General features: G+C 43.6%; 1 protein-coding gene across 1 annotated transcript in view; it reads right to left on the bottom strand.

Annotated features, from left to right (window-relative positions):
- IGF2R (insulin like growth factor 2 receptor) overlaps positions 1 to 24,084 on the bottom strand; it is a 61,633-nt gene extending 37,549 nt beyond the window's left edge. The window contains exons 1-11 of the mRNA XM_075036070.1: positions 23,835 to 24,084; positions 15,353 to 15,486; positions 9,251 to 9,375; positions 7,471 to 7,569; positions 6,938 to 7,067; positions 5,706 to 5,826; positions 3,704 to 3,818; positions 2,048 to 2,210; positions 1,716 to 1,896; positions 749 to 852; positions 155 to 319 (exon numbers count right to left, since the gene is read on the bottom strand). Coding sequence (XP_074892171.1) covers positions 155 to 319; positions 749 to 852; positions 1,716 to 1,896; positions 2,048 to 2,210; positions 3,704 to 3,818; positions 5,706 to 5,826; positions 6,938 to 7,067; positions 7,471 to 7,569; positions 9,251 to 9,375; positions 15,353 to 15,486; positions 23,835 to 24,001 — 1,504 coding nt within the window. The 5' untranslated portion in view covers positions 24,002 to 24,084. The remainder of the gene's footprint in view (positions 1 to 154; positions 320 to 748; positions 853 to 1,715; positions 1,897 to 2,047; positions 2,211 to 3,703; positions 3,819 to 5,705; positions 5,827 to 6,937; positions 7,068 to 7,470; positions 7,570 to 9,250; positions 9,376 to 15,352; positions 15,487 to 23,834) is intronic.
- Positions 24,085 to 24,378: the final 294 nt, after the last annotated feature.

The raw sequence follows: 24,378 nt of genomic DNA, 5'->3' as shown, positions 1-24,378 counted from the left end.
TCGCTCCTTTTGGGACAAGGGAAGTGAATGCCAGTACCCCAGAAAAACACTAAAAAAAGCAAAAGCTGGTTGATATTCAGCTAAAGAACTGCACTAGAGATGGCAGGTAAACTTGGGGAAAAAAGTAACTGAAAGCTAGTTTTCATTGCCATACCTGAACTGCGGATCAGAGGTGACAAGTCATAGTGTTTTCTCTTATCAGCAACTCTGCAAAGGAGATCTTCTTTCTCTTTAACACATGCATATTTTGTATCCCAAGTAAAAAAATAAGTGCAGTCCACTTCACCAGTAAATACTGGAGTTCCTCTACCATCGTTACCTTAACATTGAAGATGGATAAACAGACATTAGGTTTCCATTAGGGGAAGGGAAGAAAAGCAAGGAGACTTGAGGACTAGCAATGAGCAAGGGAGATAAAAATCCTTTTGCTGCACAGGACTTGCATTTGTGGTTTGATGGGGTTTTCGGGGGTTTGGTTTGTTGTTTTGGTTTTTTTTTTTTACTGTTGGCTAAGAAATGAGGCTCTTTTATACCTCAATATTCTTGATCATCAGTATAAATTCAGAATAGCAGCGCTACTACACAGCACAAAACAATCCTGCCAGCCATAGAAATTAGTGCTTACTTTAACAATATTTATTCCTTGTGTTAGCTGTGGCTCAAAGCATGCATTCCTTTGAACATAAGGTCTACTAGCAAGCACAGAAGTCAAATCCTGAGCAGAGTCATCACAGCTTGTTAAACTCACCTGCTGTTTCATTGCACTCAAAGTTTATGACAGTCATTCTCTGAAAGCCGGAACTACATGCATCCCCATTTGGATAAATTAAAGTGAGATCCCCATCAGAGTATCTGAGTAAAAAGTCAGTTTTAGACAGAAACATGGGATCAGACACAATCACACAGTGTTCCTCACATAACAGAAGCCACACTCTTGTTTCTTTATTAATTGTCTCACTCAAAGGGAAAACAAATGCTTGTTCAACATTAATACCGACATTTCTACTGCAACAAAGGCTTGCATTCACTGATTTTTCTGGTTACTTTTCATGAATTTGTACAGAGTTTAGAGAATGCTCTAAAGCTATTCCAGCTGTGGTGGAATATCTGTTCCCATTAGGTTATTGCATGGCTATTTTTGCAGGTGGAAGAAGTCATACTTCCTGGAAGATCACTCTGACAAGTCTGTCACATGCTTACAGACAGAATAGAAGATCATATATAGGTGAATAATCTCTGTTTTGCAGTCTCATGCAAACTATCTTATGCCACTTGGGAATCCTGAAGTTCTTAAAAAAAATTAAAAAAAAAAAAATCACAAAATCCTGGACGTCAGTAGTCTTGGATATGATTAATGCATGTTCTTGCAAAGGAAGCAGAGGTCCTCTGGTTGAGGACAGCTTCTAAAGCATCTGATCCTGATGCCACTTTACATGCAAAACTCAAGGAGGGCAAGAGGCAGCACGGCACAATTTGCAATTCTGACACCAAAGCCAGTGAAAGTTTCTTCCCTGTCTAGGCAATGGCCTCTACCAACCTCATCTGCTCCTTTGTTTGCTAACATTATCCTGGTATACTGTTAAAGTTTTTCTATAAAAAACTGAGCAAAAATACTCGGATTTTGTATGAAATATTGCTTACATGACAAATAAGGGCAAAGAAAGAAACAAGAATCAATCAGACCAGTTAGCAGGGCTAAACAGCCTTTTACACACCTCAGGGTTTGATTCTCAAATCTTCCTGCCACTTTTTGCTGGTTATTTGAAGATTTTACTTGGCAAGATGAAGTGTATACCGTGCTGTCCTTGCAGTTACCTGCAGTGGTTTTCCCACATACATTCAAGTAATAGTAATACTCCTCTTTGTCATCTTTGGCTAAATATGGCGTGACATAATCTGAATGAATAACAAAAGAAGTGTTTTAACATACAGCAGAACAGACGTAAAAACCCAAATATCTACAGAGAATATTTTTCCTGTCTCCAAACACAGAACTGTAAAACTGGCTAGTAACAACACAAACACAAAAGAAAAATAGTGAGCTTACCTGGAAGTTGAGTAAGTGGTCTTAAATCAATGGAGATATCATGTTGCTCATTAGTCAGAAGACAGGTCTTGCTTTCCAGGTAATCCCTGTGACAGGCATACTCAGTAACCCACTCAATTTCATACCGGCAATTTGTCTTTGCTGTGAGTTTGGGACCTGCACTCTGATCCATAAGTAAAAAGAATTTAAATTACAAGTAGATACTTACTTGAAATGCAATCTTTAAAGCAACAGTATCACATTCCTTTAGGGTCAGTAATGACTAACTTCACCTGTAAATTGCTTAAGAGGTGCAAACATTGTCTCTGGCCTCTCAGAAACAGGTGTTGAGAAGAAATAAAACAGCTCTTATTGAGTGGCAAACTATTAGAAGCCTATCTGCATTAGCAGAAGGACTACAGAAGGATGTTGGCAAAAGCAGAGATAGGCGAGCCCAAGTTGCTAAGCACAGCTTGGACTGTGTTTGCCTCAGAGGAGTCCTCAAAGAGGGGAGCAGAGATCAAGTGTTCTCTGAAGGCAAAGCAGCCTCTTAGACACAGGTGTTTTAGCAACTTTGATTCCCTCAGTCCAAATCAAGACTGAAAGATGTTTGAAAATTCTTTAGGCAACACTTCCGTCAGATGTGTTTTCTGTAGTGAAATATTTTGGCACCTCTGGGAGAAGGTGTAGTCCTGGTTTTCCTCACTTTAAAGTGAAACATTTAGAAATTCACTTTGTTTCATAAATCTGTATTTCTGCCATCCACTAAAACAACAGGCAGACACCCAGGTAAGTATTAGATACGTTACAGGCACAAGTAACACTAGTAATACCACAAGTGTGCATAGCTGCAGTGAGGTACTACAAAGTGACAGCAGACAAAAGCCTATGGTTTGTTTCTGCAGCAATGAGGGTGAAGTATGGTACCTATCTAGGTCAGATGAAGGACAAAACTTTAAACCAAAAATTAGCCAGACAAGAGTTTCTCCTTCGCTAACCTGCAACCAAAAGCACCACAATATGAAACGGCAGAGCATTAGCAATAGCCAGTCTGGCCCAATTCAAGGAACATGGGTCGCTGACATTAGCCAGCATCACATCAAAATGATCATCATATTGGATTGAAGCGAGGCTAAAACAGTGTCCTGCAAAAACCGAGCTGCTGCTTAACACTAAAGATTTTACTTTAAGTTAAAAGGAGTTCAGGAGTCTGCTTAGTAAGTGACAGACGTTTGCCATGCAATGATGCTTGCTAGCTTTTTTTTTTTCCCTCTGAGGGAGGCCAGATTAATAAAGAAACAAGTTACAGACAACAGATATAAACATGCCCAGACCAACTGATGGCGGAAGAGTGCTCATTAGCAAGTAAAGCTCTCTGCCAAGGATTAACACTATACTAACAGCATCCTATTTTCAGAGGAAAGTTTTGAACCCAGAAAAGGATGACCAAATTCACCAAGACAAGAAAGAACAAACCCCTGGGGAAATTTTATTCAAGTTCTTCTTTGTTTCCTAAGTTCTAGAAGACTTTTTGAAGAGTATATTTAGGATCTCACACTCTTCACAAGCTGCAAACCAGGAAAATTTCTGTTCTTTTCAGCCCTGAGTAAAAATGAAAGATAACGCACACAAAAGTTAAGACAAACCATTTAACACAAACTAAAACAGCAAAGTTACCTCTTCTCCCCTCTTTGATGGGCAAACAAAAGTGATGGTCACTGCTGGGTTATGGCCTAGGCAGAAGTCTGGCTTTTCTTCATCACTATATATTCTCTCATAACTCAATACCAGCCTAGAAACAGAAAATGGCAAACCAAAAATATAATTAAGACACTGTGCACTGTAAAGAGGAAGGATATTCTTGAAAGAACATCCACTTTTTGCTGGATACCCAGGCAGAATATACCAAAGTAGCCCTGCTCCCAAAAGTGACTTTTATGGAGGTCCTTATTCCTTTAATCTTACAGTTAACCAAAATAAAGATTAAAACAGTCCCAGCAAAATTACTTAATACAGCATCCTCTTGCACCCCAGTTAAGACTATGCTGAATGCCTTGTAACCCATATTGTAGCAAGAACTTGGCCAATAGTCACAAGAACACTCTCAGCTTTGTTCTCAAACTACTGGAGAGAAGACATGATAAACACTCTCACAACTTTTGGAAGTAATAAGGACTCATGTTTTACCACATTCCTGTATTTTACCACCTCTGTATGTATAATCTCCTTCCATTCTGCCTGCAGAATTAAGTACAAGATGAACTCATTAGCAAATTGACAGGAGCAAGACAACTGGGACAGATCAGATGAGGCAGGAGTAGGAGAATGAAACATGGTAACTCTCTGACAGGAAGAGACAAATGGCAAGATGACTTGGATGAGAGAAGAAGGAAATCAACACAACTTCCCAACTAAGCATTACTGTTCTATGCAGTCTAAGAGGCAGAAGACAGCAGCTCGCAGAGGGGTGACAGCCTGGCTCCAGGTTAGCCACCCCTCGAACTGCCCTCCCTACATCTTAGGGCACAGGTATTCAAGCATCTTACTCCCTGCTCAGGCCATCCAAGTCTGACTGAGCACATACAATGAATTTTCCTCAAGCAATGAGAAGCTCTTCAGTCCTAGCAGGGATCAGATAAAGCTTTCTCGCCGAGCACTTCTGTAGACTACTAGTTGCACTTCAATATGAGAACAAGCTTGTGCTTCCTCAGACGTAAGCTTCTGCCTTGGTACAGAACACCTCAGACACTTGCTTCATCCTGGGGGAAAAGCCCTGCAACAAAGGACTAACAACTTCATTTGTAAACTAAAAGAAAACCCTCAACCTTATCACTGATAGGCCAGAACCTTTGGCCTCTCTGTTATTAACCTGGTTTATTCTGCTCGTTTTCTTCAGCTTGCATCTGAGATAAAAAGAGCACTGCAGAAGTCAACAGGGTACTATTGACCCTACAGACAAGGTAAGCAGGCTCAGATGACCTGAAGCTCAGAAAGATCAGCAAGTCCCCTAAGCCACATTGGGTTGTTTGGGTGTTTTTTTGGTGGGTTAGCTCATTTGTTTGGTTTGGTTTTTTGGTTGGTTTGTGTTTTTTTTTTCTTTCAAGCTATACTTCCAGCACAAAAGGCAGCAAACAAAACAGAGGCAGCACCAAGGAAACAGTTTCTCCTAGTCCCAGTTCTGCCACCACCAGGAACAAGAAGCCTTGCATAGCTTAGCTATTTCTTCTATTAATAACTCATTAACACAAAAAATACAGAAGGGCAACATCTGGCCCTATTCTCAACTTATACTCCTGGGCAGCAGTGAGCCAATACAGTGCGTAAACCCACAGAGAGCCAAGTGCATTTACCCTGTGGGCCCTCAGGCAGTGGGCAGATGGGGTCAAATCTCACTCTTCTGCTTGTGGGCAGAGAGCACCAATCATCCCTCGTTTCTGAGAGTTCTGCAATTCTGTAAAAAGGAGTGTCTCACAATGAAGAAAATTTGATCTGCTATGGCAGGATGCCTGAAAAAAAACTCTGCCCTGCCAGTATTTGAAGAATTTTTTTCTGCCAATGCTTCAAAATTGAAGTGTTATTGATGTTAAGTTCTGGAAGGCTCATCCATTATCAAGACTGCTTTTTCCAGCCCAGATGACTGAGAAGTGTTCACAGAGGTATCACCACAAAAATCACATACCTGTCTTTATCATGAAGTTTCAGCTGTTCCTGTGGATGGCCGACATCATACGCCTGACCTTCGTGTAACAAGCAAGCAGCACTGCCAGCAGGGCAGCTTCTGGTCTCTCCACTTGAACTTCCTGTTATAGAATACAGAAAACAGAATATAGGACTCAGTTTCTAAGCCCTGCTCTACCTGAAGTATCTTGCGATTTTATCTGTGGGCTCACTTACTATTGATTGCTTTCACCTTTTCTAAAAATAATATAACCTGTTTTAAAGGTAAAGTGTGGATCTGACAAGACAAAACCCGAAGTACTTGTGATAGTTCATGCTGCCCTGGTTTTGAACAGCAAATTCATCCTTTCTGCCAAAGTAACTGCAGCTAGTTACCAGTTGCTAGTACAGCTGCTGGATGTGTAGGGCTTTGAGACCTTCTAGAACTGTGCCAAGTTGTTGTTTTTTTTTTTTTTTTTTTTTTTTTTCCACAACACTAAAATGATACCAAGTAGTGGGTAACCCCTCCTCACAGGGAAGGTTTTTTTCCCCTCCATTGTTTCTTATAAACCATCTTATTCAAAGCTGTCAACAAAAAGTTTCAGACTAGTGGGATTTTTAAAAGAATAGACCTCCCACTAAAACTAGAAGCATTAAACCCTTAACAGGGGCACACAGTACCTGCAGAGTAAAAAACTACAGTGGGAGTATACAGCTAAACCAGCCTTTCAGCAAGTTTCAAATGAGTGATTTTGCTGGTTTAATTCCTTACATATATAGCTCCCAACTGACATGAAAGTGCTAGCGATGCGCCACTACTTACCCAAGCACCTAAGCACTATTTTAGATGCATTTCAGGACATTCACTTGGAACTAAGCAACAGCCTGAACTGGAGCCCAAAGTAATAAATTTAGAGCACATGAAGTGCTATGAACCATCTTGGTCCTATTTGGCAGCAAACAGAAGCAGCTACAAGACAAGCTGAGCTTTTCTATTCAGTCCAGTTTAAGTCAACTTTTCTAACAGTACGTGCCCATCCAGAAGAGGCATATCTCTGAACAGCTCAATAGTTGGAGAGTAAGACTTGGCTTCACAGAAAGCAGCCTTCAGATAATCAAAAGTACCTTAAAACAATAGCGCAAGTCCTAAAATACTGATCTTTGATCATAGGACAACCTCAGCTGAGGCACTGGAAAAGAACCACACTACTAGAAATTTATACACTGACAGGTGATACAAGCAAGCGTTCACACCTAAGTCCCTGCAGATGTTTATGAACAAGGAATCATCATCAGAATCATCCACCAAGTAGTGTCCTGAAACTTGGATGAGAGGATTCAAGTCATGTTTCTTCAAATCTTCATCAAACACGTAGCAAGGGACCTAGAACAACAACAAAAAATTACACACAATCCATGCTACATAAGTAGGGAGAAGTTATGAACAGGCATATATAAAGCCAAGTTAACATGTGGAAAAGGTTTTTACTTCTTGAAGCTCAAATACTTAAAGCTAGATATGCTGACTAAAATGAGGCATCCAAAGTTACTGTTCTGCTCTAGCTTTTAGAAGAGTTTTACTATAAACAGCCATTCAGATCACAAAAAAGTTGAAGAGTTATTTAAAATTCTCAGCTCCACCAACTTCCAACAGATACTTTATATGCCTCTGAAAAAATTAGGTTTATAGAGGTTGCTAAGATTCATTTTGGGGTGGGGGCAAGTGGTTAGAGTAAAACTGCCAGATGTGTGAAGAGTAGCTTCTGCAGGGAGAGTACATAGATTACCTCTTTCACAGGTTTAAACAAGTCTTTCTTGCAAGCCACAAAGGTCCTCCATTCAAAATAGTGCACACACTCTGTTGCTGTTACAAACTCAGGGGTACCCTATTTAAAGGAGAAAAAATAATTCTTTGAAAAACAGACTTCAGTTTTATTTTACATCTGCAGAGAGCAAGAAGTTCATTCAAGAGATTAAGAAAAACAGAATACAGCATGTCACAGAACAAGGGCACACAATTTCTTAATATAGCACACGTTAACAGCAAGTTTGTTATTTAACAGCTTTGTTGGTAAACTCAGGAAGATACAGGGTGCCAAATCCTTCCCAGTCTGCATATGCACCAATTCTCAAATTAACGTGTGCCAGACCTAATATGCAGTAATCATACTGTAACTTTTAGAAGCACTCACTATGCCAATTGATATCGGCACAATCACCAGTCACATCTAGTTACCAGAAAGGAAAACACCAATACAAATGTATATAAATAGGTGAACAGCAAGGCAAAGCATGGTTTACCAGTTCCCTGTCTTTCATCCTACAACACGACTGATTAGCAATCTCTTCTGCTACACAGAAAGAACATGTCTGATCTCAGCTACTTATTTTTATAGGCTCACGTTATACACATTTGTATCTATTTCAAGATGGGGGTTCTACTACAGTTCAGGGCTGGATGTTCAACTGAATGTCTCTACCTAGAGAAAGACAACAAACAGATTTTTCCATTCTCCCTCCACTACCTCAGCTAGAAGCACTTTAGTGTATTTAAACTGATTCCCCTCCCCCATTTAACCCTGCCATAAAAAAAAGTGCTGGGAACAAGTTGTTCCAGACGCTATTACAAAATCCTTTTACTAGGTCACATGAAGAATAGGTGGTAGAACTACACTAACTAGAAGAAGTTTGAAGATCATTATGATCTAGTGTTACAGCTGGAGTTGAGCAACAATTTTAAATTTAGAGTCATCTGCTGAAACAGAACAGGAAGCATTTAAATCTCTGCTGCACTGGCACTTTGTTTGAATAGGCTAGATTTCCAAGAGGGAGTGTGCAACAGCATCATCAGTGCCAACAGTGGCACTGATAAGTACTTATATATTTGTGTATCAGAGAAACTGATCACAGTCTGTACAAAAGAGCAAGCTGTGGCATCAGTCAAGCATGTGGAAGGTGTAACTCCAAAAGCACCTGGAAGTGAACTGCAGACACACACGCCCATAGGAACTTTTGGGGGATCTCCAGTCACACTTTGAGCAGATTCTCATGAACAACTACTCCTCCGGAAACCCAGCTGGATGTGTAAGCACTGTTAGTTCAGTGATGTGCAGACAAAACCCAATGCTTACTGTTGTCAGCTATGCTGACCCATAACAGAGGTCAGTCATTCTGCTTCAATGCTGTTCTATTAAACAGCCATCCTAGGTCCACAGCTTGGGCACAGCCAACATTTAAACAACAGCTCTCATTATTACAGCACCCTGTACACTGTTGACTCATTCCTCTTTATTACGCTATTAAAATACTACAGTGCAATCCCTGTAAAAACATTAAAGACCCAGAAGAGCCCACAATCAGAGCTAAGCTGCAGATCTGCAATTATTTTCTACTGGGAACTGAATTTTGAAAGCCACAGTAGATCATGACCCTACTAAAACATAACTGGCTCTTCCTTAAGCTGTGAAGTTTGGTAATTAGTACATGAGTACAGCAAGTCTCCTTAAAAAGCAAGTTAGAAATATATGCCATTTCCACTGAAGATAAGAACACGCGATTTAGACTTACCAGTGTTTTCCCACACAGGAAGTTAATGTTGCTTTGAATTTGGTGCTGACTGCCTTGCTGCAAGCAGTTATGTGTAGTGTTGAGTTCCAGAAGAGTTTTAGAAACTTTTTGCAAGCCTAAGTCACCTAGGTTTTTAAAAAAAAAATAAAATAAAAAAAGAGGAGGGGGGTTATCATAACACAGCACCTTCACAGAAGCTCAACAAACAGGCTCTAATTTCAAACACTGAGTGGCACAAGACACATCAGTCCACTTGAAGACAGTCTTTGAACAGAGTACCACTGAAGACCTTCCTCGTGATTCTTGCGATTTGGAAGAATAGATCCAAGTTAAGATAGTGTTCGACATCTCTAATCACACTTCCACTTTCTCAAAGGCTTTTAGCAAACACTGAATCTTAGGAAGGCCAACAGCAGGTGCCACTACAAACTAGTCACTGCCTTAGGAACAAGGGCTAAAGGACTCCATCAGAAAACTGTTACCAACCAGTTTCAAGTACCACAATTCATTCCTTCCTCCCACCAGCTTCTATTTATCAGCTTCTCAGCCATTATGCCATTCTACAAATAGCATCAGCACAATACGAGAGTCTCTATCATAGAATCATAGAATAGTTTGGGTTGGAAGGGACCTTCAAAGCTCATCTAGTCCAACCCCCCTACAATGAGCAGGGACACCTTCCACTAGATCAGGTTGCTCAGAGCCCCGTCCAGCCTGGCCCTGAATGTTTCCAGGGATGGGGCATTCACAGCCTCTCTAGGCAACCTTGCCAGTGCCTCACCACCCTCATCATAAATTTCTTCCTTACATCTAGTCTAAATCTACCCTCATTTAGTTTAAAACCATTACCTCTTGTCCTATCGCAACAGGCCCTGCTAGAAAGTTTGTCCCCATCTTTCTTATAAGCCCCCTTTAAGTACTGGAAGGCTGCGATAAGGTATCCCTGGAGCCTTCTCTTCTCTGGGCTGAAAAACCCCAACTCTCTCAGCCTGTCCTCATAGGAGAAGTGTTCCATCCCTCCGATCATCTTTGTGGCCCTCCTCTGGACCCGCTCCAACAGGTCCATGTCCGTCTTACGTTGGGGGCCCTAGAGCTGGACGCAGTACTGCAGGTGAGGTCTCACGAGAGCAGAGTAGAGGGGGAGAGTCACCTCCCTCGACCTGCTGGTCACGCTTCCTTTGATGCAGCCCAGATCTGGTTGGCCTTCTGGGCTGCGAGCACGCACATTGCCAGCTCTACTTAATCTTAGGTCTACTCAATGAAGAACTCACTGGTGCCTGGGCACAGCCGCTCCACTGGTGCTGCCTGCAGACAAACCCAGCACAGATCCACTGCCTCAGCGCACGTCCCCCTGCATCTCCCATCCCCTGCAGCACAGCTCACGTGCTGCATGAAAGCTGGGGTCAGCGCTGCGTCACTGCGTATCCCTCTCCTCCCCAGCACCTGAGACGAATGGGGAAGGGGGAGCACATTTCAAGTCATGATGAGCACCAGCTCAAGCCACTGAAATGTTCCTGCTCAAACCTATTTTGGTTAGCATTAAACACCAAGCCCTTTTAGATCCAGCACGCTAAATCCAGCCTGTCCATTTTTGATAGGTAGGTTTTCTTTCTGCAAAGAGTTGGGGTTGAACTACAGAGAAAGCTATAAAATGCGAGTATTGATCAGCTTCCCCCCTTCCACTTTTGTTGATGTCTACACAAGGGAGAAAGCAAGTCAAATTTGTAATCCCTGCAGATAGCAACCTTGCACCTAGGCCAAATGTTGTTTCATCTTAAAAACACACTTGCTGGAACTTTGCCCTGCCTGTTATCTCCTCACTCAAGTCAAGCAAAACTACACTACACCCAAGTAATTCAGTCTTCGGAGCAAAAGGAGCAGAAGTAAGCAAACTGGGCATGAAGAAGGTACAAGAACCTCAAAAATATACTGTTGAAATGTGGCAGAGAGAAAGCAACTATAGCCACCAAACTTGGAGGTAAAGCTGAAATGGTGGCAATCAGAATGGAAACTCAATGCTAATGCACACAGCATCCCCTCAGTAGCTCAGGGCTCTTCTATTCATCCTGCATATGCTCACGCTAACCGTGTTACAGGAAGGTACGTTAAGATGCTCATACCTAAGCAGCCATTCACAGCATCCCCTGTGTAACCAGGGCAACAAATATTACAGATCATTCAATAACCCTCTGCCTTCTCAAGGGAAGGTAAGGCTGGAGACACGTCAGCATGCATATGCGCAGGGTATGTGCCAGGCTGAGAACCTGCAACAGTGAAGCACATTACCACCGCTGTGGTTCAGTGCCACCTTCCAGGCACCTGGAGGCTGTCAGTGGTTTCTGGCTTTTATATTTCCTGACAGTCTTATCTAAAGGCTATCTTCAGGCTTTAAGACTTCCAGCACTGATGCTGGGAAAGGTGCCATGCAGGTCTCTTAAACCCAAGAGCTACATACTACTCTGAGAGCAAGAGTGCTGCTTATCACATCATTGCTTAGAAGATGCTGGCAAAGTGTCCTCTTTTCTTCCCTAGCTTAGGAGAAGGAAGCCAACACAACTTTCTAGGCAAGAGCTGTGTATAGTAACAATATGCACACATGATTAAAAACTCTCCAGTTATAAATGTATACAGTTACAAGCCCCAACTTAGCAGAGAACTTATGGCAGCACCATCTGAGGACTCACCTCAATGCTCCGTAAGCAGTAGTTTTCTCTCAACTCTAAGAACACACTACATTGCACTAAAGGCACTTGTGAGGTGACTCCAATTTCCTCAGTTAAAGTGATACTCAAGAAAAATCAAGTGAAGACAGTACATCTTGTTTACTACAGGCCAATATGCATGCTCTCTTCCCCCTTGCATGCTTAGAACTAGTTAGGGAACTTGCTAGAAGTTTTAGCAAGAACCTCTTCAGTGGCACATGACTTGTCCCATCCCTGCTCTCAGAGCAAGTAGTCTCATGAGCCATCAGTTTCCCATGAGCCTCCTTCCAGAGCACCAGTTCTGCAACCACCTTTACCGTAACATCAAGCTCCCTCTTCAATGATCACTCACATTTCTTCATGACTTTAGAGATGTGTTCCTTCCACAAACTAACACACTACAAATCAGCTAGTACAGCTCACAAAAATTAGCATCAGATAGTTCATATTACACAGCTGTACTAAATCTGTATCAAAAGGCACTGTCCACAACACCTTTTGCTCATTGACTCCATCTGTTCAGCTGTTTGGAAGGAGAAAGGCAATTATGGAAGACATTTGATCAGTTGTCCAGAAGAAGGGGGCATTTAGGTGGCAGCTATCATTTCATGTCCAGTCCTTCTACTGCAGCTGGACAAAGTGTACATTTCACCACTCAGGTTAACAAACAGAGTAATATTTCTGCTTTTAATTTTAGTAGTAGTTCAGCTAAATGGCACGCAAGTCACTAGGTGTCACACTAAGTTAACTAAGTACCACGTCATTTCCATCTTCGCTGATGTTCAAGAATAAGCATTTGCCTCCACCCTGAAAACTTCTAAGGTCAATCAATAAAGCTGAAGAGCTTTTTCTAGGAGAGGCCTTTGGGGTCCCAACGTCAACCTGGTACATCACACTGACACACAGTCAACATTAGCCACAAGGCTTCCCTTGGATACAGACTGATTACTGCCACAGAGCATACAGCCTTACCAGCTATCAAAGCTGGGAGCAACAAGCAGAACCAATCCTACAGCTGTCACCCCTTGCATAGCTGATATTTAAAAATAAAACTATTGTTTGCAATGATTTTTTTTTCTGAAATAATGAAAGAGGAGATCTGATTAAGCCCATATTTGAAGAAAGCTTACAACTTAGCAAATTTTATCAGCTGGCAAGTTGCCCTTCTTCCATGCAAATCAAAGCCCTTCAGCTGCACTCAGCTTTGGCATACAGGTAATCTCATATCAGCTGGATTGCTTGAAGACAAGTATGTGGCTTAGCTGTTTTAGGTAACTGGAATCTACACTGGGAGTCTACAGCTGCCTAGACCTGGATCAAAGAGATTCTTCCTTTTCTCATTAAGAGTGATTTTTTTTTTTTTTTTTTGACAAGCAAGAAGCTTGATAACCCATTAGCATTATCTCAACTCAGTGTGATGGTACTGAAGCTCCCATGAAACTAGAGGCAGTACAATGAAGCACAGCAGGCATCACTCATAAGTCTCAGATTAACCATGAACAAGTACAAAACTTAGAAAATTTGACCAATAAAACAACGCAAAATTCAATGTTGATGTTAACTGCACTGCCTTGATTTCTTAATTTATTGCAGGGTGGTTAAAAACATATCTTTCTTGAACAGGATTCGTGGCTTAACCCTTGAGAGTCAGTTCAAACAGCCTCTGCAAGACCAAGTTATGACTGTTGCTAAATCCTCTTTCCACCCAGTAGCAGTCAGGCAACAAAACACTCAAGGTTTGCATACACCAGAATATTTGATACTGCTCATGGTCATCACCCAGCTCTGTTCTCCCTTCCTCTTTCCACAAGAAGCATGGAACAAAACCTACACACGCCTCTAGGTCTCACACTTCCCTTAAGAGAACAGGCTTCCTCAAGCTCACTCAACCTGCCACATTCCAGCCTCACTCAAAAAAGCATGTTAAAACAGATGCCCAGACACTACTTCCTTTTCTAATCCATGGGCAACTGAAGCCTCAAATGCATATGAGTTGAGATGCACAGCTGCAGGAAACAAAATTTTTGCTGTACATTTTAGGAATAAAACACATTAACAGCATCAAGTGGTCTGCGATGTCACGCTCCTCAGAGTAGAGGACACTACTACATGCAATTGCAGTCTGAACTCAAATGCAACGTAACCAGTCATCCTAGCAAACTCTGGAGCTTGGATATACTGCACTACATAAAAAAGACACATGCAGCCATGAACAGAGATACACTTTTATTCATGTACACAGCGATTTTATAAGCCTGGGTCACAACGCTAGCGGTTTGTTTGAAAAGCACTGATTGACCACAGTCTGAATCTACAGTTAATGGAGAGGGTTGGAGAGAACAGAGTCTGACTAGCATCTGCATACAGGCGAGAATCACCTTCCTCCTCACCATTTTCCAGCAGTTCGAGCTCAAACACTTTTACTGAAGACTCATAGCTTCTGATAAGAGCTGTCTGCCAATGGAAGGAAAGATTGGCAAGCATGTAAAATTCAAACTTCAGATCTGCGGGTACTAAGAGTCAGTCTGAAGAGATACTACCTTTCAGAAGGCTATTCCTTTATTCTATTAGAAGTAACAGTCAGCTATCAGAAAACCTCTTAATCAGTATTCCTACATTATTGTTTCATTAGCTGAAGCACAGAAGCAACCTTGAAAGTAACAAGCATCCATGAAAATAAGCACACAAATAAATACTGTTCAGAGCACAAGGTGCTTCTGACCGATGAAATCATGTGCAAGCATGTGTATAGGAATATGCCAGTTTCGTATTTAGAACAGCATGCACAAGTCCACCACTCCTCAGAATGCCAAGGACATCTGTGAACTACTGAAGCAGCCACCAGATTTGACAAGTGTAACTGAAAACAGAGGACTGCATGTAATTGACTTCCTTGCTGTGTGCAACAACTTAAAGACAACATCCTAGAAGCTTAGCAATACTCCAAGATTGCATTACAGAGAGTAACCTGACTCTGAACAAAGAGCTGATATTACATCAGGCTAGGTTGTGGTATCATTTAGAGCTGTAACTTGAGCTTTATCCTGTGTATAGTACCAAGCTCCAAACAAGGCTGTGCACAGTGCATATCCTGCCACACAGGTAGATGCACTTATTTCTACTTGAGATAGCCTTGCAAAGTTTCACACTAGATTACAGTTAACTAAACCATAAGATAAGTTTCACTGTCCTGTGAAGTGATTAGCTGCAATCAGATCATGTTTTCCTAAGTCTCCCCAGTAAATCCACAACAGGAAAAAGTTTTACACTGTTCTGAGAAGAAAAAAAAAAAAAAACAAAAACAAAAACTTTGCTAACATGTCAAAGTTTGCAATAGTTATAAGACCTTCCATTAACATGTCTCTGAACTACTTATGAGGAAAGACACTTGTTTACCTACCTACAGACAGATACACCTTCTTATTGATGTCGTATGCACAGACTGCACTTGATCTTCCACACTCTTCAACGCCAAAACACAAGTTTATTTTATAAAGCACATGTCTGTCCACATCAATTGCTTCCCACGTGTAACTGAAAAGAAAAAAAAAGCTTGTCAGTTGGTATTCGTATTGTCTGTGCTGCCATCTTCTAGACACCAGTCCCTGAAATAACAAAGTTATAAAGCTAAGAGCACCACTAACTCGAGTTTCGTATTTGTGTTCTACAGCTGTAAATACCACAGATAATTGTTATTGTGTCAGGCCCAAGAACAAAACAGATTTAACCACTTCAGAAGCATATATATCGGGTCCATTTTCACCTTTCTTGAACACCCAACCACCCGTTCTTCCCTGTCAGATCTCTGTGAAGGCCACTCTAGGTATATCACAGGTGGTGAACCTTTTCCCTTGAGAGCCTGATAAACTTCTCAAACATCCTTGGCAGGCTGCACACTACTGCACTTCAGGAATACCCAGCAGTAACAGTGGCAGAAGTGCTAAGTCTAAGTGGAAGAGAGCAGCCAGTCTCATCCTGCCTGCCAGCAGCAGAGCCACCCAGCTTCAGGGTCAAAATTGGGGTTGAGATTCTTGCAGCATTCAGACAGAAAGATGCTAATAACGCTTACCAGGGCCTAGCTGCACCTTTATGCATTTTTTATATATTTCAGTATTGAAAGGACAGTTTCTGAAGGGTGATGTCAGAAGCTGGAAAGCAAGCAGAGCTATCCACAAGAAACTCAGTGACACCAGCTTGCCACAGCCTTATCAGAAAGTCAGCTGTCTAAACACTGATAATGGAACATGAAGCTCCGGTTAAATACAATGGGGAATAAATCAGAATAACAGAAGAAAAAAATCAAATGCAGTGTAGTTCTGAGGTAGAGCAAGGATTCGTGCAGCGAGCTGTGGTCAGCCGCATGACACAGCGCCACGCAGTCCCGAGGCAGGCCCAGGTCAGCTACTTTGGAGTCAGGAGCTCTTTAGACAGCCTGGCTTACTAAGCACGGTGCTCTGGCCAAGCTCTGTTAAAAAGGCACAGCTCAGTAAACATTTGCCGTCAGCTCAGCTCAGCCACACCTCTCCTGGTGCTGGCAGCCTGCATCCTCTGGACGGTACTGATTTTTGCAACATAAGAGATTCCCTTCTATCCCAAGTGGAAGCTTCAGTACGATTTAATACAGAGTCATCACATCAGAAAACTGAGGACAGCGCAGTGCCTTTATTAGGTATTCCAGTTATGTACAACTCACAGAGAGTTTAATGCATCTGACCCATAGAAGCATTTGTCTTAGTCTACAGATTAGTACCAAATCCAGCGAGGGAGTTCAACTCTGCTCTCTCAGCTATCAAGAAATGAAAAGTTGACCAGAAGCTTCGCCCATAAGGTTTGTTTGCCTTAATCTCTAGCTCATAGGTGTTGCACCACTTGACACTATCATACCCCAGATCCCCCCCAGGAGGAGAACCCATTCTTTTTCCACTTCTGAAGCCCAATCCTTCAGAGAGGAAGAGACAACAGCAGTTTAGCTATTTTACTCCAGATTTTGAGTCCTCCGAGAACTTCTCTCAAATCCAGTGCAGCTGATCTCTAATCAAAGAGCCAGCAGTAAGATACCACATACTTTTCCATTTAATTACTGACTACAGGGTTCTTGGCTTCCCTGTACTACAGCAGCCTTAATTTCAGTCTACTAATGGCTGGAACAAGTTAGGGACAACTACAAGAGTTCTCCCTGCAAACTGAAAAAAAAAGTTATATCCTAATTATATTGGGATATAAAGGCTCAACTATAATAATAGAAGGCTCAAAAAAAAAACTTACCAAGTAGTGAGTCATACCTAAAACACCAACAAAATTACTTTTTAATCAGATTCAAGGATTGTGTCTCAATCCTAGACAAATACTTGCCATTACTCTTTGCTCATAAGCAGACAGAGCTGACATTTTACAATCATACTGATTAGTGCACTGAGCCAGTTTCTTGCATTTCTGAAGTGGATAAAGACAATCACAATGCACGATGATGATGAGAATTAAGCTACAGTATGGAATAACCAAAGTTCAGGAATGCAAGACAGCTTGACAACACACAATCACACTGTCCTGGTTTCAGCTGGGATAGAGTTAACTGTCTTCCTAGTAGCTGGTACAGTGCTATGTTTTGTGTTCAGTATGTGAAGAATGTTGATAACACTGATGTTTGCAGTTGTTGCTCAGTAGTGTTTAGACTATAGTCAAGGATTTTTCAGCTTCTCATGCCCAGCCAGGGCACCTGACCCAAACTGGCCAACGGTGTATTCCATACCATGGGACGTCCCATCTAGTTTAGGAACTGGGAAGGGGGGGGCAGGGATTCGCCGCTCGGGGACTGGCTGGGTGTCGGTCGGCGGGTGGTGAGCAATTGCCCTGCGCATCATTTGTACATTTCAATCCTTTTATTACTACTGCTGTCATTTTATTAGTGTTATCATTATCATTATTAGTTTCTTCTTTTCTGTTCTATTAAACCGTTCTTATCTCAACCCACGAGTTTTACTTCTTTTCCCGATTTTCTCCCCCATCCCACTGGATGGGGGGGGAGTGAGTGAGCGGCTGCGTGGTGCTTATTTGCTGGCTGGGGTTAAACCACGACACACACACACACACACACAAATTTAGAAGAACCTGACTCTACCTTCAAGGGCTCTGAAAACAGCAAGAGATTAAGACTAAAGACATTTTTACCTCCAAGAGAAAACACATTTCAATCAAAATACAATTTCTTCACAATGAAGCCCCAGAAAGTTATTAGCATTTCACTGAAAAATTCCTCAAGTGTTCCAGTACCCTTTTTTGACTGGTTTTGTAAGACAACAAAAAGTTAACATATAATACTATGACACGAAGTTTTTGATCAAGCTAGAGTGTTCTTCAGTATGTTCTTTTTTTTAAGAGAACTTGCAAATTAAAATTGGTTTGTGAACTAAACGAGTATCTAAGTCCTTCACCCAACAGAATTATCATTCTGTGAGAGATTAAGGGTTTTTCTTTCCCAGTCCCATGTTATGAAACAGAGGAAACCAACATCTTTAAGTCAGTTCACCCACAAGCCAGAAGCGAGAGAGAAACAAGATGAACAGCTTACAGAACAGAAGCAAAGCAGTCACTGAAGCTAGCCCTTCCCTCCACCCTTTCACAGGCCCCTGGACAGGGAAGGCTGAGGAATCCTTCAAAACAGTCCACAGAAAGGAAATATGAAATCCCACATTTAATCATGGTCCAAACCACAACTGCAGTGGCACACAAAAATGAAAATCTAATGCAGTTTCAGAGTAGTATTACTTTCAAGGAAGTTCAAGGGACTTTTTTTTTTTTAATAGGTGGGAGGAGCAGGGCAGGATTTATCGACTGGGACTAACAGCAGGCTGGATGTAGCCTAAGCAGCTGTTCTCATCAGAGAGATGCAAAATACACTTTCACAGTAAAAGAATTATTTCTCTCACAAGTAAGACTCCTGGCATTAAGTCAGTGCCTGGGAATAGTTTCAAGTTGCATGTGCTCTACTTTCCAATAAGATACAAGCTGATGTCTCTGCTGCGTCCCGTAATGGAAACAATCTGTTGGCAATCACATCACCCACCCTGACCATGGTTGAGGCACACGGACCAGCTTCCTCCAGCTGCTCGGCTCTCACCTCCACCAGCGCCGATGCCTCACGTAACCACCCCCTCGGCAGGGCCAGCCAACATTATCTTGTTTGAAGGGCTTAAGCTATCCCAGATTCAATGCAACTGAGCTAGTTTAGGGAGCTGTTATACCAACAGCTTTAAAAAGCGACAGCCTTGGTAATGGGGTGGGGGGCGACGCCTTGATTCAAACTGTCAAACAGTTATTTTTGCTGAAATCACAGCCCGTTTCCAGATAAACCCAAACGTGGACTATCCCACAGTTAAGAGGCCTGAAACATACACCCACATCAATCCCCCCAGGGCAGCTCTCCTCCTCTCCCCTCCCCTGTGTGTTGCTGGCCTCAGCACCTGACAGAAGCCAGACCCAGGGACTGCCCTCTCTCAAAATTAACTCAGCAAAAACAGCAGGTGCCTGCGCATGTGTGTGGAGAGGGGATTGAGCCCGGCCAGCTCCCAGTCTGGCTCACAGTGGTTTCTGGCCACCGACCAGTGGCAGCAGGGAGGGAGGGAGAGAAGGAGGGAGGCCACTGTCGAAAGCAGTTGTGCAAGCAAGGTCCAAATGAGTTACTGGGAATAACCTTGCCTGCAGGTCAGCCTTTCCGGCTACCTACCTTTGGTTTTGAGACGCTGAAGCAACAGCATGAAAAAGAAAATTAAACTACTTTTCAGCAAGTCGTAAGATCAAAAGAGCGCTCTGCATTTTTTTGACAAAGCAAAGAAGGAACTCATGGAAAAAAGAACATGAGAAAGGGAAAAGGAACATGAGCATTAGTGAGTCTAGTTTACCTTGCAAATCAGTAGCTCAGGCACTGAAGTCAGACAAGGTGCAGATGGCTAACGGCCGTCACAGCACGTGCGTCCCCGCGCCAGAGCCACTTTGAGGTTTGAGCACTAGTGAACCACTTCAAATGCAACAGAGCACCTGAAACACTATTGCTACCATTCTCATCACCATGCTGAAGTTTTTGATTCTCAAACTCTTACCCAAGGGATGACTGCTACGAAGAAGAGTACACCCTACTCCAAACAGCTGCAAAGCATAGTTGCAAAGAAACATGTGTTTACTCTCTGGGGAATGCACTGAAGTGGCTCGTTTTGCTGAAGGGGTGATACACAGACAACTCGGCACAGAGACAAGGCAACCTACAACCACAGAGTTGGAAAGTGGATCCATATGTGCATCCACATAATTTTGTGCCCAGCAGCTCCTCAGCTATCGGAACACTGCAGAGATGAAACTAACACCTGAAGGTCTTTATGAGTAGGTTCAACCAGCATGATCACAGATGGACAAGATCAGGAACAATTTCCAGGATGACCACTTCAAATTTGAAGCTGGCAGCTCAGATCCACTAGTCGCCACAAAAATCACTATTAGATGTGGCTAATATTTTAGCACAAATATGTATGGTAAAGAAACTTCTATGTCAAAGCAAGTTCTCCTTACAGACAATGAGAGCTTGAATGGCAGAAGGTACAAAGCCAATGCTACGCTTCAAGAGTTTTTTAATGCCCTACTCATGCTTAGCTCTGCTCCAGCTTACCCGTCATTTTTTCCAACCATCATGCACAGTGCATGTCTTCAGGCAAGTTTTCTTGCATATGCATCATCCGTAATAGCCTTACGGTTACACCACAAGCTGTTCAGCTTTCTCCATCCGAAAGACATTTGGTGGTTTACAGCGTAGCATGAAAGACATCTACTGCATCATCTTACAGAATGTGTAAGAAAAGGGATAGCAATTTGAAGTTCAAGTACGCAAAAGCTGTAGGAAGCTTATGGGCTGAGAAATCACGTTTAAGCCATTATAATGGCAGCTTCCCAGGCATGTGAAGCAACCATGTGCATATGCAAATAAGTCCAGTAATGACTTATTTATGACATGTCCCACTTAAACATGTCAAAGCACTTAATAGAGCTGAGCAAGTTCACCAAAGGGTCACCTCTCTGTACTCAGCACTTGCTTCTTCACCAAGGCTCAGCTGAACGCTAAACCGAGGGTTTCCAGCAGCACACAAGAGCACAGTTGTGGTTTCACAACAAAGGCTGAAAAGACAGTGTTTGAATGAACAAAACCGCTCGCACAGTCAACTGTAGGAGTTGTGTTGTTAAAAACTGCAACAGTAAATGTAAAGGAGATTTGACTTACAACCCCCAAATTGGAAATTCTGCATAATAGCAATCCTATGATGTACAGCAGTTTAAACAGTTTTCCTTCCACTCAGGAGTCCAAAAGTTACAGCAGTTATGCACCAACTCCTATCTTTGCACAGCAGACAAAAACATTACCTGTCATCAAATCATCTCTCATCCAGGGCTGATTATCAGGCAAAACAGGAGGCAGAGGAGGCAGTTTGTATTTGCTGCTCTGCCATCACACTTGAAACATTTTCTGCAATATTTTTAGAGGGGAAGGGAAGTTTTACAGTAACTTCCCTGATGTTACATGGAAGGTGAACCCAAACTGTCAAGCTTTCTTTTGTTTTTATAGTAGATGGATTTAAAGAACAGTTCACAAAATTAACTCTAACTCCAGAATTTCTTTCTCCTGTGTTGTCACATGAAAGATGTGAGGGGAAAGAGATCGCAATGGCTAGTAACTTTCTATATGCAACCAGTTCCCTATATTTTTTGCCAGGTGCTCATACTGCGGCAATCCTGGAGACACCTCAACACAGAAGATAAAAAGAGAATTCCAACTGCAAGTCACTCGACAGCACAGTCAGCTGTCAGAGCGCACAAGAACAAAGGAGAAAGCATGACAAAACCAGTCACTACAAGCCATCACATTTGACAAAGTTTCAGAGAAGGAAAGCTTTTCTTCTTTCCCCAGACTGCCCAAGCATAATAGCAGTAAGGCTACGTGAAACAAGCAGTGAAAACCACTAACTCAAGTTTAAGTAGCCTCATGCCACAGTTCTTGCACAAACAGTTCTGACACCTTTCCTCCTCCCTGCAAGACAGCTGTCCTAACCTGGGTATCACTCTACCTTTATTTAAAGGGCAGTCAGTACCTCTTCTAATCCCCAAAATTTTCCTTCCTTGCCTCCTTTTGACATTCACATACCAGCCACAGAGGCTACTGCAGCTTCACCAGCTCCATTAGGCCACACAAAAGTCAGAACACTGTTTTCTTAACAGTTGTAAAACAAATCAAAACCTTGTCTCAAGGCAGTGCAAAAACAGGTTGGTCAGGGACTTGTCCTGCACACCCATATTGTATCTTTTGGCTGAGACATCAGCCAGTAGCGTAAGTGTTTGTGTTAGCTAACTGCATCATCCCTCACTTGGTAGCTTTTCTGCAACTGTGCTTGAGATGACTCTTCAGCACCGATTTCCATGGGGTCTTCCCACCTGTCAGACTGCAAATTCATTGTTTTTTCCTTTAGCCATTCTAGATCACCAGGCATAGGTCCTTCAAAGCAGTTTTTCCCACCATGGCAGAACAGTAAGCACACATTTTTGAAGCAGGCCATCTCAGAAGGAAAACTGCCAATTATGCTATCTATTCACAATTTATTTTTCACTTACCAGTAACAAAAGGAAACTAGCTTAAGTAATTTGCATCCAAAAAGGGACTGCATGTCTCTCAATGGCAGTCCCAAATATTCCTCTCGTCAGACATACAACAAAACCAAGAGACATTCATAAGACTTAATGCTAGTCTCAAAACAGGAACTGCTTGGGAATCAAGTCATTTAGGGTAGATTTTTTTTGTAAAAAATTGTTAGTCAGATGTTCCCTCCAGAAGCCACACAATAGTTTCTCATTTCTGTCTCAATTCTACAATTAGGCTGGTCATCTGACAAAACCATTTTTTGCCACCGTCATGGGTTAATCTTGCAAGCAAACCTACTTTTTCCCTTTTTCATCATTTAACAGTATTATTCCCCAGATCCCACCAGGAGGAGAGGCCATTCCCTCCAGTGAGCCATCCTCTTCCCTCAGTGCTACTTTCACTGTGTTACATTGGTGTCTGCCCAGTGCTGTTGACTGACACAACGTATTCCTGTAAGTCCCGCTGTATATTATGGCTAAATGATACAAAAAACAAGACTAGCAAGATATTGTTGCCAGACTAAATCCATGACTGAATTCAGAGCAGGAACATGCCAAAACATGAAGAACAGTGCCATTTCCACATAGCAGTTCTCACTTCTCAAAGCTTTCTTAACTCACCTGCAACTTACTTAATGGCATTTGGTGATACCCTTAGTACAAAGAAGACTATCCACTAACCACTTTGGCTTTTTTCGCTCTAGAAACCAGCCATTCTGAGGCAACCTGAACAGAGCCTAGTCTCCTCATCTTCCCACCTGCAAACTTCCTACAGCCACAGAGTCACACAGCGGGGTCCCACGGGGGATAGCTCCATACCACCTGCCCGCTGACACCCCTCGGTCCACCCTCTGAAGAGACTCACGCAGCTTCACTCGCCTCCAGCGGACCCAGACCGAGCTCGGTCTTAAGCCCCGGAACACCCGCTTCCCCCAACGCCTCCCGGCCTGACCCTCACCGGGACGGGCGACCACAAGCCCTGCCTGCTCGGGCCGCCGCGGGGACGAGGCCCGCCCCGGAGAGCCCCCGGGCTGAGCTCCCCCACTTCCCGCTCGTTCACACGCGGCCCGGCGGAGGGCAGGAGCGAGAAGGGGCACCGGCAGACCCCTCTCGCCCCGCACTCCGCCGGTTACAGCCCTTCCCCGCGGGAAGGCCCTCTCCAGCCGCCGCCTACTCCCGTCCCGTCCCACCGGCCGCCCGCCGCTGCCCACCTGCACAGGTCCCGGTAAAAGTCGTTCAGGGCCGCGGCGGCCCCGCCGCCGCCGCCGCCCCCCGGCCGCAGGGGCAGCCACAGGAGGACGAGGAGGAGCGGGGCGAGCATGGCGGCGCGGGGCCGGGACGGCGCCACGCGGGGGGCGGCGGGTGCCGTGGGTGCCATGGGCGCGGGCCGGGCCGGGCCGGGCGGACGGACGCGGCTGCCCCGGGACGTCAGGCGGCACCGGCGACCAGCGGCACGTCATGTGACCCCCGCCCGCCCTTTCCCCGGTCATGTGACCGCCGTCATGTGCGGGCGCGGCGCTCACGTGATGCGCCCCTTCCCCTGCCGCGCAGTGGGTGGAGCCTCCCTCTGCCGCCCCTCCCCCCTCTCCCCCCCCACCTCACGGCCGTGCACGTGCGGGGCGCGCCCACTGACCGCGTGACGCCGCCCCGCGAGGGCGCCCGTCCTCGCGCGCGCGCGGGAGGGTGGCGGTTGGGCGGCGGGGCCAGTCAGTCAGTCTGTCAGTCTGTCAGTCCGTCCGTCCGTCCGTCAGGGCC

The sequence above is a fragment of the Buteo buteo genome, chromosome 9, assembly GCF_964188355.1.
Source record: "Buteo buteo chromosome 9, bButBut1.hap1.1, whole genome shotgun sequence".
Taxonomy (NCBI): Eukaryota; Metazoa; Chordata; class Aves; order Accipitriformes; family Accipitridae; genus Buteo; species Buteo buteo.
The sequence above is the reverse complement of the archived record's forward strand: the minus strand, read 5'-3'. Positions and strand labels throughout refer to the sequence as shown.